At 46.9% G+C, this 19179-nt stretch overlaps 1 protein-coding gene across 4 annotated transcripts in view; it reads right to left on the bottom strand.

Annotated features, from left to right (window-relative positions):
• Window positions 1-19179, bottom strand: part of CEP290 (centrosomal protein 290) — a 1516454-nt gene that overhangs the window by 1354814 nt on the left and 142461 nt on the right. For all 4 annotated transcript variants that reach the window (XM_085653911.1, XM_085653913.1, XM_085653912.1 and 1 more), the window contains exon 7: window positions 17619-17672. In XM_085653911.1, the coding sequence (XP_085510037.1) occupies window positions 17619-17672 (54 nt within the window). The remainder of the gene's footprint in view (window positions 1-17618; window positions 17673-19179) is intronic.

Below are 19179 nucleotides of genomic sequence, written 5' to 3'. Positions count from 1 at the left end.
TACAGGGAGAACGGCCGGAAGCCACGCTTGCTTGCATCTTTGTTGAGGAGCAAGAGAGAGGCATCTATGAAAACGGCAATATGGTCAGAAGATGGTGAGCTGTTGATGGAGCCTATAGACATAGTCAACCGGTTTAGGCAGTACTACGAAACCCTCTACCGCTCCCGCTCCCAGGCGAATGACAGTGCAATTCAGGATTATTTAGAACACATTAAGCTACCCTTGTTCACAAATGAACAGCAAGAGTACCTGATGAGACCACTAGAGACCTGGGAAATACACGAGGCATTACGACATATGCTAACTGGTAGCGCCCCGGGGCAGGACGGCCTAACAGTGTCCTTCTATAAAGAATTTTTGGACCTCCTCACTCCGCATTTAGTGACGCTCTTTGAAGACCTTCACAAAACGGGGAGACCCCCCCCACACAATGTGGGAGGCCATGATAGTTACCAAACCCAAGCCTGGCAAGTCTCCCGAGGATTGTTCTTCTTATCGCCCGCTGTCACTGCTTAATGTGGAAACTAAAATATACGCCAAAATACTAGCTAATCGTTTAGCTCCTTTAGTCCCAAATTTGGCAAGTATAGAACAGGCAGGGTTCGTTCAGGGTCGCAATCTAACATATAACTTGTGTACTTTTTTTGGTGTGCTCCAACATATTAACCCAGAGGTCAAGGCCACAGCGGTATTTTTAGACGCAGAAAAAGCGTTTGACTCGGTTGAATCGCCATATATGCGTGCTGTATTAGAAAGGATGGGGGTGGGCAGTGTGAAAAGTTGGCCTGGTATATGCTGTCCGCTAGTTATCGTGGGCACCTTGCACCAGTCCAAACAACCCCTTATTGATGATAGGTTAAAGACAACCTTTATTGCAAGCTATCCTAGTGGTAGCTATGGAGTGCAGCCTTCAGGCTAAGTCTTGAAGGAACGTAAAGCAGCTTGTTTTACCAGTCTATAATCTCTTGAATGGCTAAATGAAAGATAACCACACAAGGTATATATATAAAATATATGTATTTATTTCTGAACACACCCTACTAGTCTCTTTATGAGGTCCAAACACATAAGTTACACTTCAAATATTACAGTAAAATAGCACAAATACACGTCGGGCCCTAGGGGCAAGCCAAACCATATACTAAAATAGTGGTATAAGAACCACAACTTAACTAGACACAAGGCCTAGAGCATCGCTGGGACCCCAAGGAACCACCCAAGGTAATGACACCGGGGACCCACGGGGGCCGTGTGCAGTGAGAGAACACAGCCGTGAGCTCCCGTTAGCTTCTATGGAGAAAGTCTTGGTTAGATTTTTAAACATTAGGGACACTTAGAAACGAACTAGGACCAAACCCTTTTGGAAGTTCTAGGGTCAACCGCCACTGGAGCACCGGAGTACTCGAGTTACCTCACCCAGGGAAGCCGGGTGCATAGGTGTCAAATGGTGTTGGGTCGCGTTGTCGTTTTCAATGGAAGCTGGCAAAGAAGTGCTGCTGCCGGGAAGATGCGAAGTGTCCGAAGAGATCCAAGCCTGGATCGAAGTCAAGAAGAACCTGAAAGCAGAGGGGACAGAGTCTGGGTCACTAGCCAGTGACCAGGGTCACTAGCCAGTGACCAGGGGCACGATAGGCGAATGCCCACCGTTGTCGGGTGATTTCAGGTGAAGAAGGTGAAGCTTGACTCTTCAGCCACAAGGACCAGGAGGCGTCGAGGACGACCAGAAGATGGATTCGAGCTGTCCCACAAAGGATGTCGAGTGCTGTAATGTTGGTGCCCGGATTGGACACAACAAGCCTTGGCAACAGCAACCCACGCAGAAAGGAGAAAGATGCTTCGGTGCAGACCAGGAAGGTCTGAGGGACTCATCACGCGGTGCGAATCATGGCATGTCTGGAGCAACCAGGAAAGCCCAAGAAAAATCAGAGTTGCCTTCACAGGGACCCACAAGTCGACGGACCAGGGATTGCGAAGGAGCCTCGAGCGGAAATGCAAGAAGCGGGCTCACGAAACACTCGTGAAGTGTAGGCCCACAATCTTCGGTGCAGATGGTGCTCGGGGCATGGGCTACAAGTAACCCAAAGCACAACTTCGAGAGACGTCGGGAAGTCAATGCACTTGCAAATGTGCACGGTGACCAGGCGTTCCATTTCCACGTTACTCACGAGGGCTGAGGGTCTCAGCTTTGCTGGGGACTCGGGTTGGCCTCTGAGAAGTCTGGAAATCCTTTTCCTGGGCTGCAAATATTTTGGCGTCCGGCGGGAGCTTCGGAGATGCAGACCGGCAAAAGGCTTCGTTGGTGCCTGCCAAGCAGGGGAGTCACTCTTTGACCCCAAGGGAGATTTCTTCAGTCCTCTAATCTTCAGTAGAGCGTCGCAGTTCCAGGATTCAGTTGCAGAGTTTCATCCAGGGATATCTAAAGTCCTGTTACCAGGGGTTCCTTACTTATACCTAAGAAAAGGGGTTGGACTAACTCAGGGGACCCACCTATGGGAGGGTTTGGAAAGAGGGGTGGCTACACCCATTTCCTTTGTCCAGTTTCGCGCCAGAGCGGGGGCTGGAAGCCCCTGAACCAATTTGAGCTTGACTATGCACAGAGACACCAAATGTGCCCCCAGTGCGGGACTTCAAAGCACTCTGAGAGTGCTCCCACTCAGCCCCAATACTCATCAGCCTATCTGGGAGGTGGTTACACCTCCATGTGACAGGAGACCTATTGTCCAGGCCTCCCCTGCCGGAGTTTCAGTCAGCAACAGGAGGCCAGACCCGTGTCTGTGGCTGTGGCATCCATTTTGTGATGCTTGGGCTCTTAAGTTGGTACCGGGTATACAGGTGCCGTCATGTCTCTCCCTCAAGAAGGGTGGGATCATACTCCCACACCAGTTACTGGTGTGGGGGTATGTTTCCAAGGTGTTTTACACCAAACACGACATGTTTCTGTGCAGCCAGTCCAAAGTTAGCATTTACCGTTGGGTTATAATGCACTTAAGAGTATATGGTCAGGCTGCACCACTGACAACTCCGGAGAAGAGATTACGAAGGCTGCAGAGGGGCTCAGCTCATGCCTGGGCACCCTCTCACATATAACCAAGCACCCTGCCTTCACGATTGATAAGGACTGCCATAGGGGTGACTGATAAGAGTTTCTATGTGCAGTGATAGGTGAGGTATAGTGAACCTATACTTCAGTAAGAGGTGTATGCACCACCTTACCCAGGCTGCAGTAGCAGACCTGTGGTGTCATTTTGGAGGGCTTTCCAGGGGTGGCATAATACATGCTTCAGCCCCTGGTAGGCCTCTACCATATACTAGGGACTCACAAGGGTACCCCAGAATCCAATCTGGAGTGTACCTAAAGTACATGGAATCAATTTAGAGAGGAAGCAGCTAGGCTGGGGTCCTGAATAGCAGGGCCCCAGACAGACTAAAGTCGAAAAACAGTGCTACAGGAGCAAAACGTGGAGGTAACCATGTGAAGCAGATCCTACTCTCCTACAGGCAAGGTCTTTTTAAAGTTAATTGCAGTGCTCTACGATTCACCCACTGCTAGAATTCGCACGGGTGATATGGTCACTGCCCCAGTTCAAATTTCCAGGGGTACTAGACAAATGTGCCCGCTGTCTCCCTTTCTCTAAGCTATAGTAGCGGAGCCCCTGGCTTGTGCCCTCAGGGAATACCATGGCTTCCGGGGGATCAGGTTTCCGTCTTATAATTTAATAGTGTCTTCGTACGCTGATGAAACGCTGCTCTATATTAGGAACCCTGCAGACATACTGTCTCCAGTTCTTAGGGAAGTTGTTCGCTTTGGTGAGCTTTCCGGGTAAAAAATCAACTGGACTAAGTCCATTATCTTTCCATTGATGCCTTTCACCACTCTCATTGAGCTAGATTTCCCTTTGACGTGGACCACTGAGCCAGTGCGCTATTTGGGTATACAAATCTATACGGATCCGGAGACAGTTTTCAAGGAAAACTATGGAAGGGCAGTTGCTAAATTAGAGGAAGACATTGAAAGATGGATACAATTGCCTATATCGCTACTGGAAGTTAGACAAAAATGGGGTGACCCTGTGTCCCTCAGAACCTGGGTATGAATATATAAACAAAACAGTGGTTCTGACGGGCATGCAAACTATTTCTTTTATAGAGAATTATTTCTTTTAAATTGTTCTACAACCTTCATTAAAGGTATCCGATATGTTTAAAAACCATGGAACACATAGCAAGGAAAAAATGACGCAAATTATGAAGTATTCTGGTATTTTATAAAAATTAAGGCATTTATATATTCTCACACATTTGTTAAACAAGGCTGCCAAAGCGGGGTGAAGCTTACTCCATAATTTGCGTCATTTTTTTCTTGCTATGTGTTCCATGGTTTTTAAACACATCGGATACCTTTAATGAAGGTTGTAGAACAATTTAAAAACATAATTCTCCAGAAAAGAAATAGTTTGCATGCCCGACAGAACCACTGTTTTGTTTATATATATCGCTACTGGGGCGGGTTTCGTTAATGAAAATGGTGAATCAGCTGCATCCTCTTCCCGCCCCGCTGCCTGCTACTATATAGCTCCTCACGGCCCCCGCTTCGCGGGTGCCTTTCGCCGAGGGAGTCCTGTGAACTCTTTTTGGAAGCCTGCCTTATTTTATTGAATCCGTTTTTACTGAGAGTGACTCCAGAACCCTTGTGAAAGCTGCTGGCGGCTGGATGCTGAGGACGGGACTGCGAGGACCAGCAGCCCCGTAACCTGAATCAGCTGCATCCTCTTCCCGCCCCCGCTGCCTGCTACTATATAACTCCTCACGGCCCCCGCTTCGCGGGTGCCTTTCGCCGAGGGAGTCCTGTGAACTCTTTTTGGAAGCCTGCCTTATTTTATTGAATCCTTTTTTACTGAGAGTGACTCCAGAACCCTTGTGAAAGCTGCTGGCGGCTGGACGCTGAGGACGGGACTGCGAGGACCAGCAGCCCCGTAACCTGAATCAGCTGCATCCTCTTCCCGCCCCCGCTGCCTGCTACTATATAACTCCTCACGGCCCCCGCTTCGCGGGTGCCTTTTGCCGAGGGAGTCCTGTGAACTCTTTTTGGAAGCCTGCCTTATTTTGTTGAATCCTTTTTTACTGAGAGTGACTCCAGAACCCTTGTGAAAGCTGCTGGCGGCTGGACGCTGAGGACGGGACTGCGAGGACCAGCAGTCCCGTAACCTGAATCAGCTGCATCCTCTTCCCGCCCCCGCTGCCTGCTACTATATAACTCCTCACGGCCCCCGCTTCGCGGGTGCATTTCGCCGAGGGAGTCCTGTGAACTCTTTTTGGAAGCCTGCCTTATTTTATTGAATCCTTTTTTACTGAGAGTGACTCCAGAACCCTTGTGAAAGCTGCTGGCGGCTGGACGCTGAGGACGGGACTGCGAGGACCAGCAGCCCCGTAACCTGAATCAGCTGCATCCTCTTCCCGCCCCAGACATTTAACTAATTGTTACATCCGCTGCGCGGTCGCGCGCCGGGAGAAGCCCGGGACAAGGGCGGGACCGTTTGTGGCCGGTCTGGCCGGGTCGGGCCAACCCCATTGGTTGGCTCATCTTGTTTCCTATTGTTTCCCTTGTGCTGAGTGTCCCTAACAGTGGAAATATGAGTAGGAGAAACCAATCAGGCATAACACACGCAAAAAATCACACTGAGAGTGTAAATAAACCATTACCTAGCCTGACCGCTATTGATCGTATGCTACAGAAAACAATAGGGGTGGTTGCTAATGCAATCGAAAATACCGAACGCCGCCTCTCCTTACCCGCTGGTAGTCTTCTTCCCCCACAAGTGACCAATACATCGTCTTTAACTATTAATTCCCAAGATTCGTTCCTGGCTCCGTCTTTCGTAGCTCTACCGGGGCCCCATCCTATCCCTACCACTCAGTCAGCTATATCTATCACGGCTATTGACTCTCCTACCACAAACCCAGACTTACCTAGATTATCTCAGTCCCCAACTATTTTTTCGAATGATCTGCCTCCAGATTTTCTTCCCCACTCAGGGGTTGCTCCCCTAACTCCAACCTGTGATTTACCCATAAACCCTTTTTTGATTTCATCCCCGCCGTTAAGCCCATCACCTCACACTCCGAGGGTAATAACAAGAGGGCAAAAAACCAGGTCTATTTTAAAACATTCTACTAGGGATGGGCTCAACACAAAAAACGCAAAGCTTGCTAAAACATCGAAATGTACCTCTGGCGAAAATAAATACAAAAAGGTCACTACGAAATCCATCGCTACGAGAGGGAAAAAAGCAGTCAAAAATGTATCCACGAGTGTAGCTAAATCGTCTCAGGATAATGATTTGTATGTTAATTCACCTGATCAAATATCTATTCCTCCTCCTTCTCTTCCTTCAAACGAGAATCTTTTGGAAAGAATCGAACATCTTATGAAGTCCTTAATGTCTCCACTCTTAGAAAGGGTAAAGTGTTTAGGGGAAAAAATGGACAATATGGAAAAAATAATGAACACTTTCAGTACTAGCCTTGGCCAAGCGGAAGTTAACTTACACCCTAGAGTCAAACAAAATACTGACCCACATTTAGGTAAAAAAAGATTAACACCAATTCGCCCTAGTACTCCGGTATTGTCCATTTTGCCTACTAACATTCCATCTGCTCCCTTGGGGATGCCCGAATCTAGGGCAACAGGGGAAGCTGCCCCACACAGGGACACCGAGCCCGCAAGCCGCGTAACAAATACTATTAACATTCCAGGTCTCTCTATGGAACGTTCCACGCAACCAACCCCGATGCAGTCTTTTCCACATATTGATTTACCCCCACAATCAACTCCATATACTGCAGTTCTAGTCGGGGTACCAGAATTAATACAGGGTAAAACAGAAACATTCCCCGAGTTAAGAAACAAAGTTGCCCATTGGCTGAATTCGAATAGACCGTTACCCCCTAATATCTCTGGAGAAATCTTGTTCGCAAGAAGGCTAAGTTGGGTGGGCCGCAGGCCAAAGGATATGTCAGGAGACTGCATTGTAATAAATTTTAGGGATAGGCGAGTGATTCACCATATCAGTAATTTTTTTCCATTTAGTGCCAACACCAAGATTCAAGTTAGGGATTTGACTTTCTTTTATCCCCAATCTTTTTCCCACTTGTTAGACATACAATCCCGCGACTTATCAGCTGTGGCTAGAAATGAGGTTCCCAGACTACGTTATAATATTCCGACCTTCAACTATTACGATCAGCTTTCTGAATTGGAGAGAGTGGATTGACTTAATCTGGACTGTTTGTCAGCTATGCCCATGTGTAATCCACTTCCCTCCAGTGTAGAGCTGGACCGTATGTCCGTGAGTTCTGAAACGTCTGGCCCCCTCTCCCTACCCACAGTTCAGTGTCTTAACCATGTGGATTAGTTGAGAACGATCCCTGATGGTGTGGCTTATAAAGATGACTCATTGCTTAATATTCTATTTTGGAATGTGGCTGGTCTCCGTTCAAAGGTTCTGAATGACACTTGGCTTGCTTTTATTTATGATTTTGATATCCTGTGCTTTCAGGAAACCTGGGCTTCCACTGAAATACATCTCGAGGGTTTTAAAACATACTTTTCCCCAGCTTTACCCTCTCCCTCTGGTAGGGCTAAGGGGGGTCTGACTATTTTTGTTTCTAATACCCTCCGTTTTACATCAATAGTCCCTATAACCCTAAATGTAAATTTCCAAATTCTCCTCCTTCATTGGAATACCTGCAAAGCTTTAGTTAAAGTGAATTTTTATAATAATCTTTCTGTTTCTGATTTGGCTAATGTAACTATGGAATTACACGGTCATTTTTAAGATTTACTCTTAAAAACTCATAAGGAGTTGGTCTTAATTTGGGGTGGGGATTTTAACCAAAATCTATGTAATCATAGCGATAACACAGTGTGTGGCATAGTGGATGAGAATGGTGATCCGTTACCTCACTTTTCACACACTTCAACTGGACATCTCTTGAATGAGATCTTGAGCGGATTAGATCTTACACTAGCTAATAATATGTTGAATCCTCCCATACCGGTGCTACCAACTTTTAACGGAAGAGGCAGGCCATCTACCATTGATTTTATATTTCTCTCTATGGCTGCAGGTAAAGATTTATCCACCTGTAAAACACATGATATTGCCATTAGTGATCACTACCCTATCAGTCTCGTTCTAAAAACTCCCAAGATTCGAGAGAGGCTTAATATTGAGGCAACTTTAGCCCAAAACAATTTAATTTTAGATAGACTGAATGAATATTCACTAAGATGGGAAAAGGTTGATCCCATGGTTATTACAATATCATTGGTAAAAAAAATGGGCCCAGTGATCAATAAATGTCTCGATCCAGGCACTTCTAACGAGGGAATCATGGATAACTTTGCAACATTATTGATTGCAATAAAGGATTCTTTATCCGTAAATCTAAAAAATGGAAAACCTAAGGGATGGTTTGACTCTTCCTGTACCAAAGCGTACAAGAATTTAAAAACTGTCCTTCAAAATAAGGTAAGGAACAGCAAGGAAATTGCAGCCTCCAGAATCAAATATAAACAAGCTCTAAGGCGTAGGAAAAATGACCTAAAAAAAGAGCTTTGGGATCAATTACATAAAACATCTATCCTTGGGGACACCGCTGCCTTTTGGAAGGTTGTGACGTCCCCTTTTTTAACTGATTCTGCGCCAAAGCCAACTGTCGAGGTTGCAATAGACGAACAAACTTGGCTTGGATATTTTGAGCGGATATTCAGCCTTCCCTTAACTGCTGACCCTTTAACATTTTCTAGATCATACACCCCAAATCTCCCTCTCCCAATTAACATTCGATATGAGGAGGTGGAACAAGCCTTAAAAGCTAGTAAAAATGGTAAAGCTCCAGGCCCCGATGGGGTTCCAATTGATTTTTTTAAATTCATGATGGACTTATGGCTTCCAATTTTAACGAGGGTTCTACAAGCTTCTTGTGCACTGGGCCCTATCGATTCTTGGACTAAATCAATTCTTGTCCCCATCTTTAAAAAAGGGGACCGCCACTTGCCATCTTGTTACCGACCGATCTCTTTGTTAGATTTACTTGGGAAAGTGGCCGGTCGAGTTATCCTAGAGCGTCTGCAGCAATGGGCACTGGATAACAAAGTTCTTTCGGATCTTCAGTATGGTTTCCGTGAGGGCTTGGGAACTACAGAGCAAGCCCTTAACCTCTCCTTGATGATAGACAAATATGTTAGTGCCAAAGGAGGGGCCCTCTACTTGGCATACGTGGATCTCTCCGCAGCATTTGACTGTGTCAATCACACTAAACTGTGGATCATCCTTGAGAATATGGGAATAGAGGAGCCCCTAATACTTTTTCTGCGCGGACTGTACTCAGGTGCTACAGCCCGCGTGAGATATGGCTTGGGGGGTGAGGTGACAAAACCGTTCAGAGTGGAGCGCGGTGTTAGACAGGGATGCGTCCTGGCCCCATTTTTGTTTAATTTATATACAAATGGCTTGGAGAAAGCCATGTTACTTGGGGCAAAGGACCTCCCCACTATAAACCATCGCTCTATACCGGCTCTACTCTACGCGGATGACGCTGTAGTTCTGGCGCGAACTCCGCTTGAACTGCAGCGTTCCCTCACGAAATACCATTCATTTATGGAGAACTTGGACCTGAGGATTAATATTAAAAAAACATTTGTAATGTCTCTCGGGTCATTGAAAAAGAACAAACACCCTTATGCATCAAGCCAAAATCCAGTCGGTAAAATACCGATTCCTTATTAGCTCCCGGTATTAAGTAAAAAATACCCAATCCCAATGCATCAACCCAAAAGCAGAAATCGGTATTTAAGGAATCCTTAAATAGCGATTCTTTAAATAGGGATTCCTTAAATACCGATTCCTTAAATAGCTCTTGCATTTAAGGAATCCCAAAGTGAGATTCCTTAAATGCAATGCATCAAAGTTAAAAAATTAGCGATTTCGCTAATAAGGGGAGCAAATTACCATGAAGATGAACTGCATGGTAATTTGCAAAAACTGTGAAAAATGCACTTTTGTGCATTTTTCAAAGTGTCATGTTGCGCACACACATGCCCTTAGAGCATGTGTGTGTGCAACATATGTGCACATATCATTTTCAGGGGTGCAACAGGGTGTCCTTTTGACACCCTGGCACCCTTGAAAGTGCTCCAGCTATTAGCGATTCGGTAATACCGAATCGCTAATACAGAATGGCTTTACATTCATTCCTATGGGCCTCCAAGCCCATAGGAATGAATGGGTAGGTATTCCTTATTACCGATTCGGTATTACCGATTCGGTAATAAGGAATGTTAAGGAATCGCTATTTGAATAGCGATTCCTACATGCATAGCCTTTTGCTATTCCTTATTAGCGATTCCTTATTTTTCGCTAATAAGGAATCGCAAATGCTAATGTTGATGCATATGCCCCAAAATGACTATTTCTGTAGACCATCAAAAAATAGAGAGCATTAATATGTACCCATATTTGGGTATTGTTTTCAACCAAACATGCTCCTGGAAAAGTGCCATTGAGTCTAGAAAACTCACCTTTGCTAGAAAACCAGCTGCTTTGGTTAATTTTGCCAGCAAATTAGGAAGACGACCTACTGTTGAACTCCTGGAAATTTACAAGGCAAAATGCATCGGTAGCGTAATTTATGGGGCCGGTGTGTGGGGCTACGCTAAGATTGAAGAGGTCTAAAGGGTAGAAAACAGATTCCTACGATTCCTCCTGGCAGTCCCGCGGACTACTTCAAACTATGTATGTCATTTAGAAGTAGGATTGCCTTTTGTAGCAGATCTAATAAGGATTCAACCCTTGCTATTATGGCACCGCATTTGGACCTCCAAAGATACCACCTTTACCCAAGGGTTTATAAAAGACTGTATTGCCTTGGATAGAGCACATAAGGTCAGATGGATTTCTTATGTAAAGAGATTCTTAGATGACTTGGGTATGATACAGTACTATCTTTCCCCTTTGAAAATCGCTGAAATCCCAAGGAAACATTTCAAAAAGCTGTGCCTCGCTCAGCTAGAATCTCGGAGGTTAACTAGCGAAGCCCACAAACCCACAGTTCAATATTCCTTATTGACCCAAACGACTCTTTCAATCCAGCCTTACTTGACATTTAACATTACTGATTATGAGAGATCTCTTTTAACAAGGCTTAGACTGAATGTTTTTCATCATTCGGTTACCTTTCCTATATCTAAATCTTGGGAAAGACATCTTCAATCCTGTCCTTGCGATATGAGTTCCTCTCAATCTACACTCCATACAGTATTGTTTTGTAAATTTTACCACGACTTGAGAAAACATTGGCTAATCCCGATTCTGAAAATTTGGGGTTTACGTAGATGTCGTCCTGCTTTCCTTGTTATGCAACTATTGGACACTGAGCTGTTTGCTAAACAGATAGTTACTTACTTGAAATTGGTAGTGAGACATAGGCAGAATCTGTGACATGTCAATTTAATTCTTTTTCTCTTATTAAATTGTATAATAACATTTGTATGTCATTGCATTAGCGAGGTACCTTTTATATATATTCTCTTGTTTTAGTATTTTTGCTTTCTTCATGCTGAAAATTGTGAAGATGTCATTGTCAATTGTATTTTCATGTACTTTTATGGTTGCCTCTTTGGCTTCCGAATAAAGATTGATTTGATTTGATTTGATTTGGTGATACTGCCTAGGTTTTTATTCTTCTTTTCAAACATTCCTACGGTTCTCCCAGGACACGTTTTCAAAACTATCACCACTATTCTAACTAAACTGGCATGGGCGGGTAAACAACCGAGAGTGCAGTGGAAGGTCCTTACTCTGCCTTATTATCTGAGAGGGCTGGGAGTCCAGGATTTGGACTTGTATTATAGAGTTGCACAAAGCTCACATGCGTTTCATTGGTTTCACCAGAAGCAGGACCCCCTACACTTGCATGTTGAGAGGGTGGCAGTCGCACCTTCTGACCTACACACTAGTCTATTTCGCCCGCCGGATCGCCGCACGGAAATTCTAGACTCCATAAATTCTACAGTTCATGCATGCGGGATTTGGTCAAATGACAGGACTGTAACATTCTCTATTCCCCACTGATTCCGCTGGACTGGTGAGCTTGGCTCCCGGTGTGCAGAGACCGCGCTGTGACGGTGGCATTGCAGACTTTGAATATTACGGTGGTGGACAACCTCTTCTTGGAGGGGAAAGTTCGCACGTGGAATGAGGTATTATCGGAGAGCGTTACACCCACATCATTAGTGCAATTCCAGTGTCATAGGGTGAGACATGCGCTGCGCGAGATTCTCGGCGAAGATATGGCGGAACGCCATGAGGTTACCCCGCTCACGCTTATACTGCAGGCAGAAACACCTGTTAAGTTAGTGTCTAAGATATATTGAATTGCGCAGGCTTATCGCAAACACTTTCTATACAAAGTCTAGACTGGGGTGGTAAAAGGACCTTGTCTAAATATTGATGACGATACATGGAGGTATTGCTGCGAGGCGACCCGCCGAGTGTCCCTAAATGGTAGGCATCGCATAATTCATTTTAAATACCTGCAGAGAGTCTACTACACCCCAGAGCGGCTATTTCGATATGGGCTGCCCGAGACAGCTGAGTGCGAGAGGTGCAGAGTGAGTCCTGCGGACTTTCTGTATGCAGGCTGGACACGCCCGCTAACTGCTAAATTCTGGGAAACGGTGTTTCAGACGCTGAGCGAAATTACAGAAGAGCCACTGACCCGTTTATAGCCTTGCTGGGGTACACTAAGAAAGTCAAGAAGGGAATGCAGCGATTAGTTGAAATAGATATGCTTATTGCAAAGCGTAGATTAGCCATGCGCTGAGCGCGAGGTCCTCCTCCCACAATACAGGAGTGGTCGCAAGTCATGCTGTACTGCAACACGCAGACAGAATTGTATAGTGAAGTGCTCCCCCCCGCAGCCAGCCTAAGAACTTCTGTGGTTTGTACCAAACTTACCTTGCTCGACAGGCTCTTCTGAACACAAGTCCACTCCCTGCTGAGGTGGACGAACCAGGGTAAATGTTTGTCATCCTAATTAATGTTGTGCGTATATTAGCGCTTACTCTAATTGACAGACCTGGCAAATCATTTGTATCATTGGAGGGAAGAACTGTGCCTCCAACGTGCATTGAACATATGTGCTGTGCCTACTGTTTGTTATAAAAAAGGTTTGCATAAAAAAAAAAAAAATATATATATATATATATATATATATTGCACAATACTTCCTGCTTTGCCATCATAGGTCAACACATCTCATTAGGTATCACAAGTGTAGGGGGGGGGGGGGGGTGTAATTTGCTTACCAGGCTGACAGGGCTAGAGACTGGGCCTCAGTGATCCACTACACTCGCAGCTCTCGGCCAGGGCAGGTGAATTAGTCTTGCTCCGTTCTACTGGGGGGTCCACTATGTGCTCAGGCCCGAGCGTTTTAGCTTGGCTGTTGTTACACATCGTTAGGGCGACAGATGCTTCTGTTTTCGAAGTATAGGGTGGGGGGTCGGGGTTGGTTTGGGGTTGTTTTTTCCTTCTAGGAGGGATTTTTTTGGTGGAGGGTAAACCCCTTATTGTTGTTGTTCTAAGGCATCATGACACTTTTGACCTGATCTCCTGTCCGCTTTCCCGATGTCTCTCCCTCCGGGGAGACCACGCGCCTGCGACCCCCTCAGATCCGGTGTGGGTGCCGTGCCCAACGGGCGGCCCCTCTCTGCGCGCTCCCCGGCCCTCCTGGCGTTTGACTCCGGGTTTACCCGCTCCTCGCAAGGGATGTGTCTCTCACAATGGCATCTGCTTCCACGGCATGCTAGGGCAATGTCGTATTTTGCTCCACGCTCGCTCCTCTTAGCTTATGGAGTGTCTTGCGGACGGAGGGACGCGGCCCCGCCACTCTGGAAGGCGAGATCTCTTGTTCGGCGTGCCCCCGAATACAACTATGGCTGACACACCCATTCCCAAGGCCGCCATGCGCGTATTGTTCTGGAATGTAAATGGTCTTTTGGACCGTTTCAAACGCATGGCAGTCCTCAAATATGCACAGCGTATGGAGATCGACGTGCTCCTCCTTCAGGAGACCCACCTTCTTGGCAATAAATGTCCCTTTCTCGCCCGGTACGGGTACGATAGGGTGTGGCACTCAGGTTTTGCTAGGGGCTCCCGGGGGGTGGCTATCCTGATCAGACGGTCCTTTCCCTTTGTACTGGCCCAGGTGCATTTAGACTCCCAGGGAATGGCCGTTGCAGTTTGTGGCACTCTCGAGGGGCGACCACTCTCCTTGCTTTCCCTTTATGCAGCGCCGTCCCTGTTGCAGACTGCCCTTTCCTACACCGCGGATCTTTTTCCAGCACTTCCAGCGGGCTCGCTCGTTCTAGGGGGGGGACTTTAACGCTGTTTACACGCCCCGTCTGGACACGACAGGCTCGATCTCTCCCGCCAGAGCCGCTCGCGTGAAGCAGCTGTCGAGCTGGGCCGAAGCCCAGGGCCTGTGCGACATCTGGAGGGTTTGGCACCCACAAGCTCGCCAGTATACTCACACCTCCGCGGCACACTATTCACACGCCCGGATTGACCTAATTTTCGTCCCGTCCACCGAGTGCGCGGGTGTTCAAGACGCCTGCATTCTTCCGAGAGGCCTTTCAGACCACTCGCCAGTGCTCCTCGCTCTTGGCCCGCCTCCCTTCTCAGCTCGCCCGATGTGGCGTCTGAATGCTTGGTTCCTTCAAGACAAGGACTTTCGGAAAAAAGTTGGGAGAGGAGATTACTAATTATTACCTTCATAATGTAGATTCTGTCTCTTCCTCGGCCACCCTTTGCGCCAAAGACAAATCCAGCAGCTCACGGCTTGCGAAGCACAGGCCTTGGAACTTGAGCGGGACCAGGAGGCGTTGAAGGACGTCACGCGGGCGCGGCGGCTGGCCTTTCAGCGGTACGAGATACGCATGCACTCTATGGAGGCGGCGAAGACTCTTTTGCGCTCCTCGGTGGCCCAGGTTTACGGGTGGGGGGACAAGCACGGTACGCTTCTCCATCGGTTGGCCACCTACCCCCGGGCAAGCCGGATTATTCCTGCCATTGTGGACTCCACAGGCGAGACCCACACAGTCTCCGTAGCAGTGGCACAGACCTTTGCGGAGTACTACTCCCAACTATACCGGGCTCGGGCGCCGGGAATCTTTCTTGCGGAGATGATGGAGGCGACCACGGCGGACCTTGGGCGACTGGGACGGGAGGCTTGTGAGACCCTTGACTTGCCCATCACGCTGCAAGAAATTGATGAAGCGATCATTCACCTGGCGTCCGGGAAGACCCCGGGACCAGACGGCTTCCCACAGGAATATTATGCCCACTACCGTGAGACCCTTGCCCCGAGGCTTCTGGATCTCTATGCTGAGGTGGTGGAGAAGGGTTCGTTCCCGCCAGAAACTGATACGGCCACAATAGTCGTCCTTCCCAAAACGCAACCCCCATCACAGTCCTGCTCGGATTATCGGCCGATATCTCTCATCAATACCGAGCTTAAGATATACGCTACCATCCTTGCGCAACGACTGCGCCCGCATCTTGTCTCACTGGTCCACCCGGACCAATGTGGATTTATGCCGGACCGAGGGACCAGACACTGCTTGCGGCGCCTGCATCTCGCCCTGGCCCACCGGGAGCGCCTTTCTCCTTATCTGGCCCTTCTGCTGGTCGATTTTAAAAAGGCCTTTGATTCGGTGGGGTGGGACTATTTCGGAGAGATCTTGGAGCGAATGGGTTTTGGCCCCCAGTTTCGCGCCATGGTTCGTGTCCTGTATGCGGATCCACGAGCCCGAGTGTTGGTGAATGGGGCTCTATCCCGCCCGTTTTCCATAGAACGGGAGACGCGGCAGGGCTGCCCGCTCTCGCCCCTCCTCTTCGCCCTGGCAATGGAGCCCCTGGCGATGCTGACCCTACTCTCCGTGGGTGGGATTGGCCGGGTATGGTCCCTGATAAGATTGCTCTGTACGCGGACGATGTCCTTCTCTATCTCTCGGATCCGGCTGTTTCGGGTCCTCGTGTTCGCCAGATTCTTCGCCGGTTCGGTCAGGCATCTGGTCTCCACCTAAACCCCAGGAAATCTGTCCTGGTCCCGTTGCACCCGTCTAGGGAGTGTTTCGACTGGCAGTCTGATATTCCCCTCCGGAGACTCTCCTTTAAGTATTTAGGGATCTGGATCACCCTTCTTCCGGAGCTCTGCTGGGCTCTCAATGTGGCCCCCGTGGTCAATAAGACCAGATCAGACATGGTAAAGTGGCAGTCGCTCCCACTGAATCGATTGGGGAGGATTGCACTTTATAAGATGATGATCCTCCCCAAGTTCCTATACATACTACAGAACACGCCCTGCTCCTTCTCCCGCTCTTGGTTCTGGGACTTGGACAAAATTGCGACTAAATTTCTTTGGGGTGGCGGTAGGCCCCATCTAGCCCTAGACCGATGCCGGATTCCTTCATATGATGGAGGCCGGAGCATGACTAATCTTTACTTGTATTATCTTGCCACTCGGCTTCTGGTGGTTCATGATTGGTTCTCAGGCGGGTGGGACGATCCGGCCTATAGGCTAGAGGTGCAACTCACTGGGTTCTCTTCTATTCAGAACATGGTCTACGGGGTGGCGATCCCCCTGTCGCTCCCGGATGTTATGCTGGTCCCCTTTCTGGCATGGCGTGCCGCCTTACGGCACACCCGCTGGTCGAGGACGCTGACCCTAGTTACACCACTTTGGCATGGTACATGGCTGCGGGAGGTAACGGGGCTTGCAGGATTTCGAGCATGGGATCTTCTGGGGATCTCTCGCTTGGGTGATGTGTGGCGGGGGAGCCACGTGTTCCTTCCAGGAGCTCCAGAAACAGTTCTCTTTACACCCTTCGCAATTCTATAAATATCTCCAACTGCGCCATGCGGTCCAATCTCACGTCCCTCTAGACTCACGGATTCCCGACCGTAGCCCGCCTGAGGCTCAGGTGATGCTGGGGGGTCTTGGGAGGGTGACGGGGGCGGGAGGTTGGGGGAGGGGGGGGGGGGGGGGTCTTGCTACTGATTGTTACTGATTCCGTGATAAGTCATTTTGATGCCAATTCAAGCGGTTTGTTGTATATGCTTTCTGATCCTTGTTCTTTTCAAGAAAATAAAAATTTGCTTATCAAAAAAGGTATCACAAGTGTATATAACTAGGCACAAGAGCAATGTGCATCGAATATCAACATGTGCAACTGCAAACGTAGACAGGAAAAAGATACTTTCCTCTTACTTCACTAACTTTCTCTTTGGAAAAAGAATATTAATTACAGAAATGCTTAGATCAAGTTAATAAATATTACACTTTACAACCACTCTCCACTAATGTAGAATTCTTGCACTATTTACCATATAACACCTATTATATTATTCAACATACGTGCAAAGAACTATGAACAATAGAGGGCTTACGGGACCATACTGTACACATTCTGAAAAAGTGGTCAGAAAGAATAAAATCTCTTATTTTAATCTACAATGAAGAGAAATATTAATAAAAGGTAATAACTTATTGCCAACCTCTCTTCTTAACTTGCTGCTTTCATTATCGGCTTCTTCATTCCGAAGAGCAAGCTAAAACACAATAAACAATCATTAGTTTGAATAATTGAAATTGTACATGGAAATATTAACAACCTGCAGCAACAGTTTATCATCATGAGCATCTTCCCCATATAAATAACCTTCGTATAACCATTTCTGAGTCCTCCAAAACAAAGCTGCTTCGCATGGAGGAAAGTCAGAAGACCATGCATGCAAACAGCAGCTTCTGTTCAAATTCATACTGTTTTTTCTACACCTCGTATGTAACCCCAAATCAAATTTACCTTCACAATTAGATGTTCCTTATTTCCCCAACCTTTGGCTAGAGTATCACATTGTGACCCCGCTCTTCCAAAATAGTAAGGAAAGCTTTGAGGAATATATGAAAATATTAGGAAACACATTTTGAGGAATGCTTGTCCTGCCGTTTTTCGGAGAGAGCGGCTGAAGCTTACAAACCATGTGGATGAAATTTCTTTCAGCACATCTGCAGGTCTTTGCAATGTAGGGATTTTCCAACAATGGTGCTGTTGCATTTGTATACCTTGAAGAATGAAATGTGAGTCAACCTAGCAGAGAATGATTTGCGTTCTCATGACCAAGCTGTATGCATGTCATCACCCTAGCATTAGCAGCAATGGATGACAAACACCCAGCAGATGAAGCAACATTTACTTGCTAGTAGATGCCATGGTCTTTAAAGGGGCATTTGCTCTCTGATCTGCTATTTAGTAGGACGAGGGGCACCCTTTTATATCATGAACAGCCTACAGAAATATATTTTTAAGGGTAATGACACTTAAGTTGGAGTTACATGCAGGACCACAACTCACAGTTGTGCAATTGTAATTTCAGGGTTAAGCTAAACTTTGAAACTGCAGGGATAAAATACATTCTTGCAGGAAGTGATATACAACAGACAGAAGCTGGGAAAGTACATGCTAATAGTTACTTTTGCTGTATGTTAAGCCGCAGGTTAAGACATTGCCCTCAATGTCGCTGTTGGCCCCACGGTATATTGCAATATTGTGGGTGTAGGAAGCTGTCGCTTTATGTAGTGCACCAAAATGAGGTACACTATCTAGAAAGTCCAGATGACCCTTATTGGCTTACAGGGTTTGAATAAATAATCCCAAATGCTCTCTTTGTGATAGTGTGGGCGAGCAGTTTTGGCTTATCAAAGGGTGGTGATGAGCATTTGTTTTTAATTTTTTTTATTATAGTTTCCAATAATACAAACACCATTTGTTGGGCGCAATGTTATGCCAAGTCGCATTTCCAATGTGCAGTACATCAAATAACATACATTACTAGTGAAGACGTTCAAGGATAGCGATATAATGGAAACAACACAGAATTTATATTAGCCCGTACCAGAGCAAATGGTGACCCTCGCTACTCCCTCCCACCCATGGCTCCTGCCCTTCTGTGTTCCTGTTAGTTTTTTCCAAAGCAGGATGTATTGAAGTACATCAATTATCATTAAATGGCATGTGTGCAGTCTCTGTAACAGGCAACTAAATCAGAACTGCTTCTT

The sequence above is a fragment of the Triturus cristatus genome, chromosome 4_1 (genome assembly GCF_964204655.1).
Source record: "Triturus cristatus chromosome 4_1, aTriCri1.1, whole genome shotgun sequence".
Taxonomy (NCBI): Eukaryota; Metazoa; Chordata; class Amphibia; order Caudata; family Salamandridae; genus Triturus; species Triturus cristatus.
The sequence above is the reverse complement of the archived record's forward strand: the minus strand, read 5'-3'. Positions and strand labels throughout refer to the sequence as shown.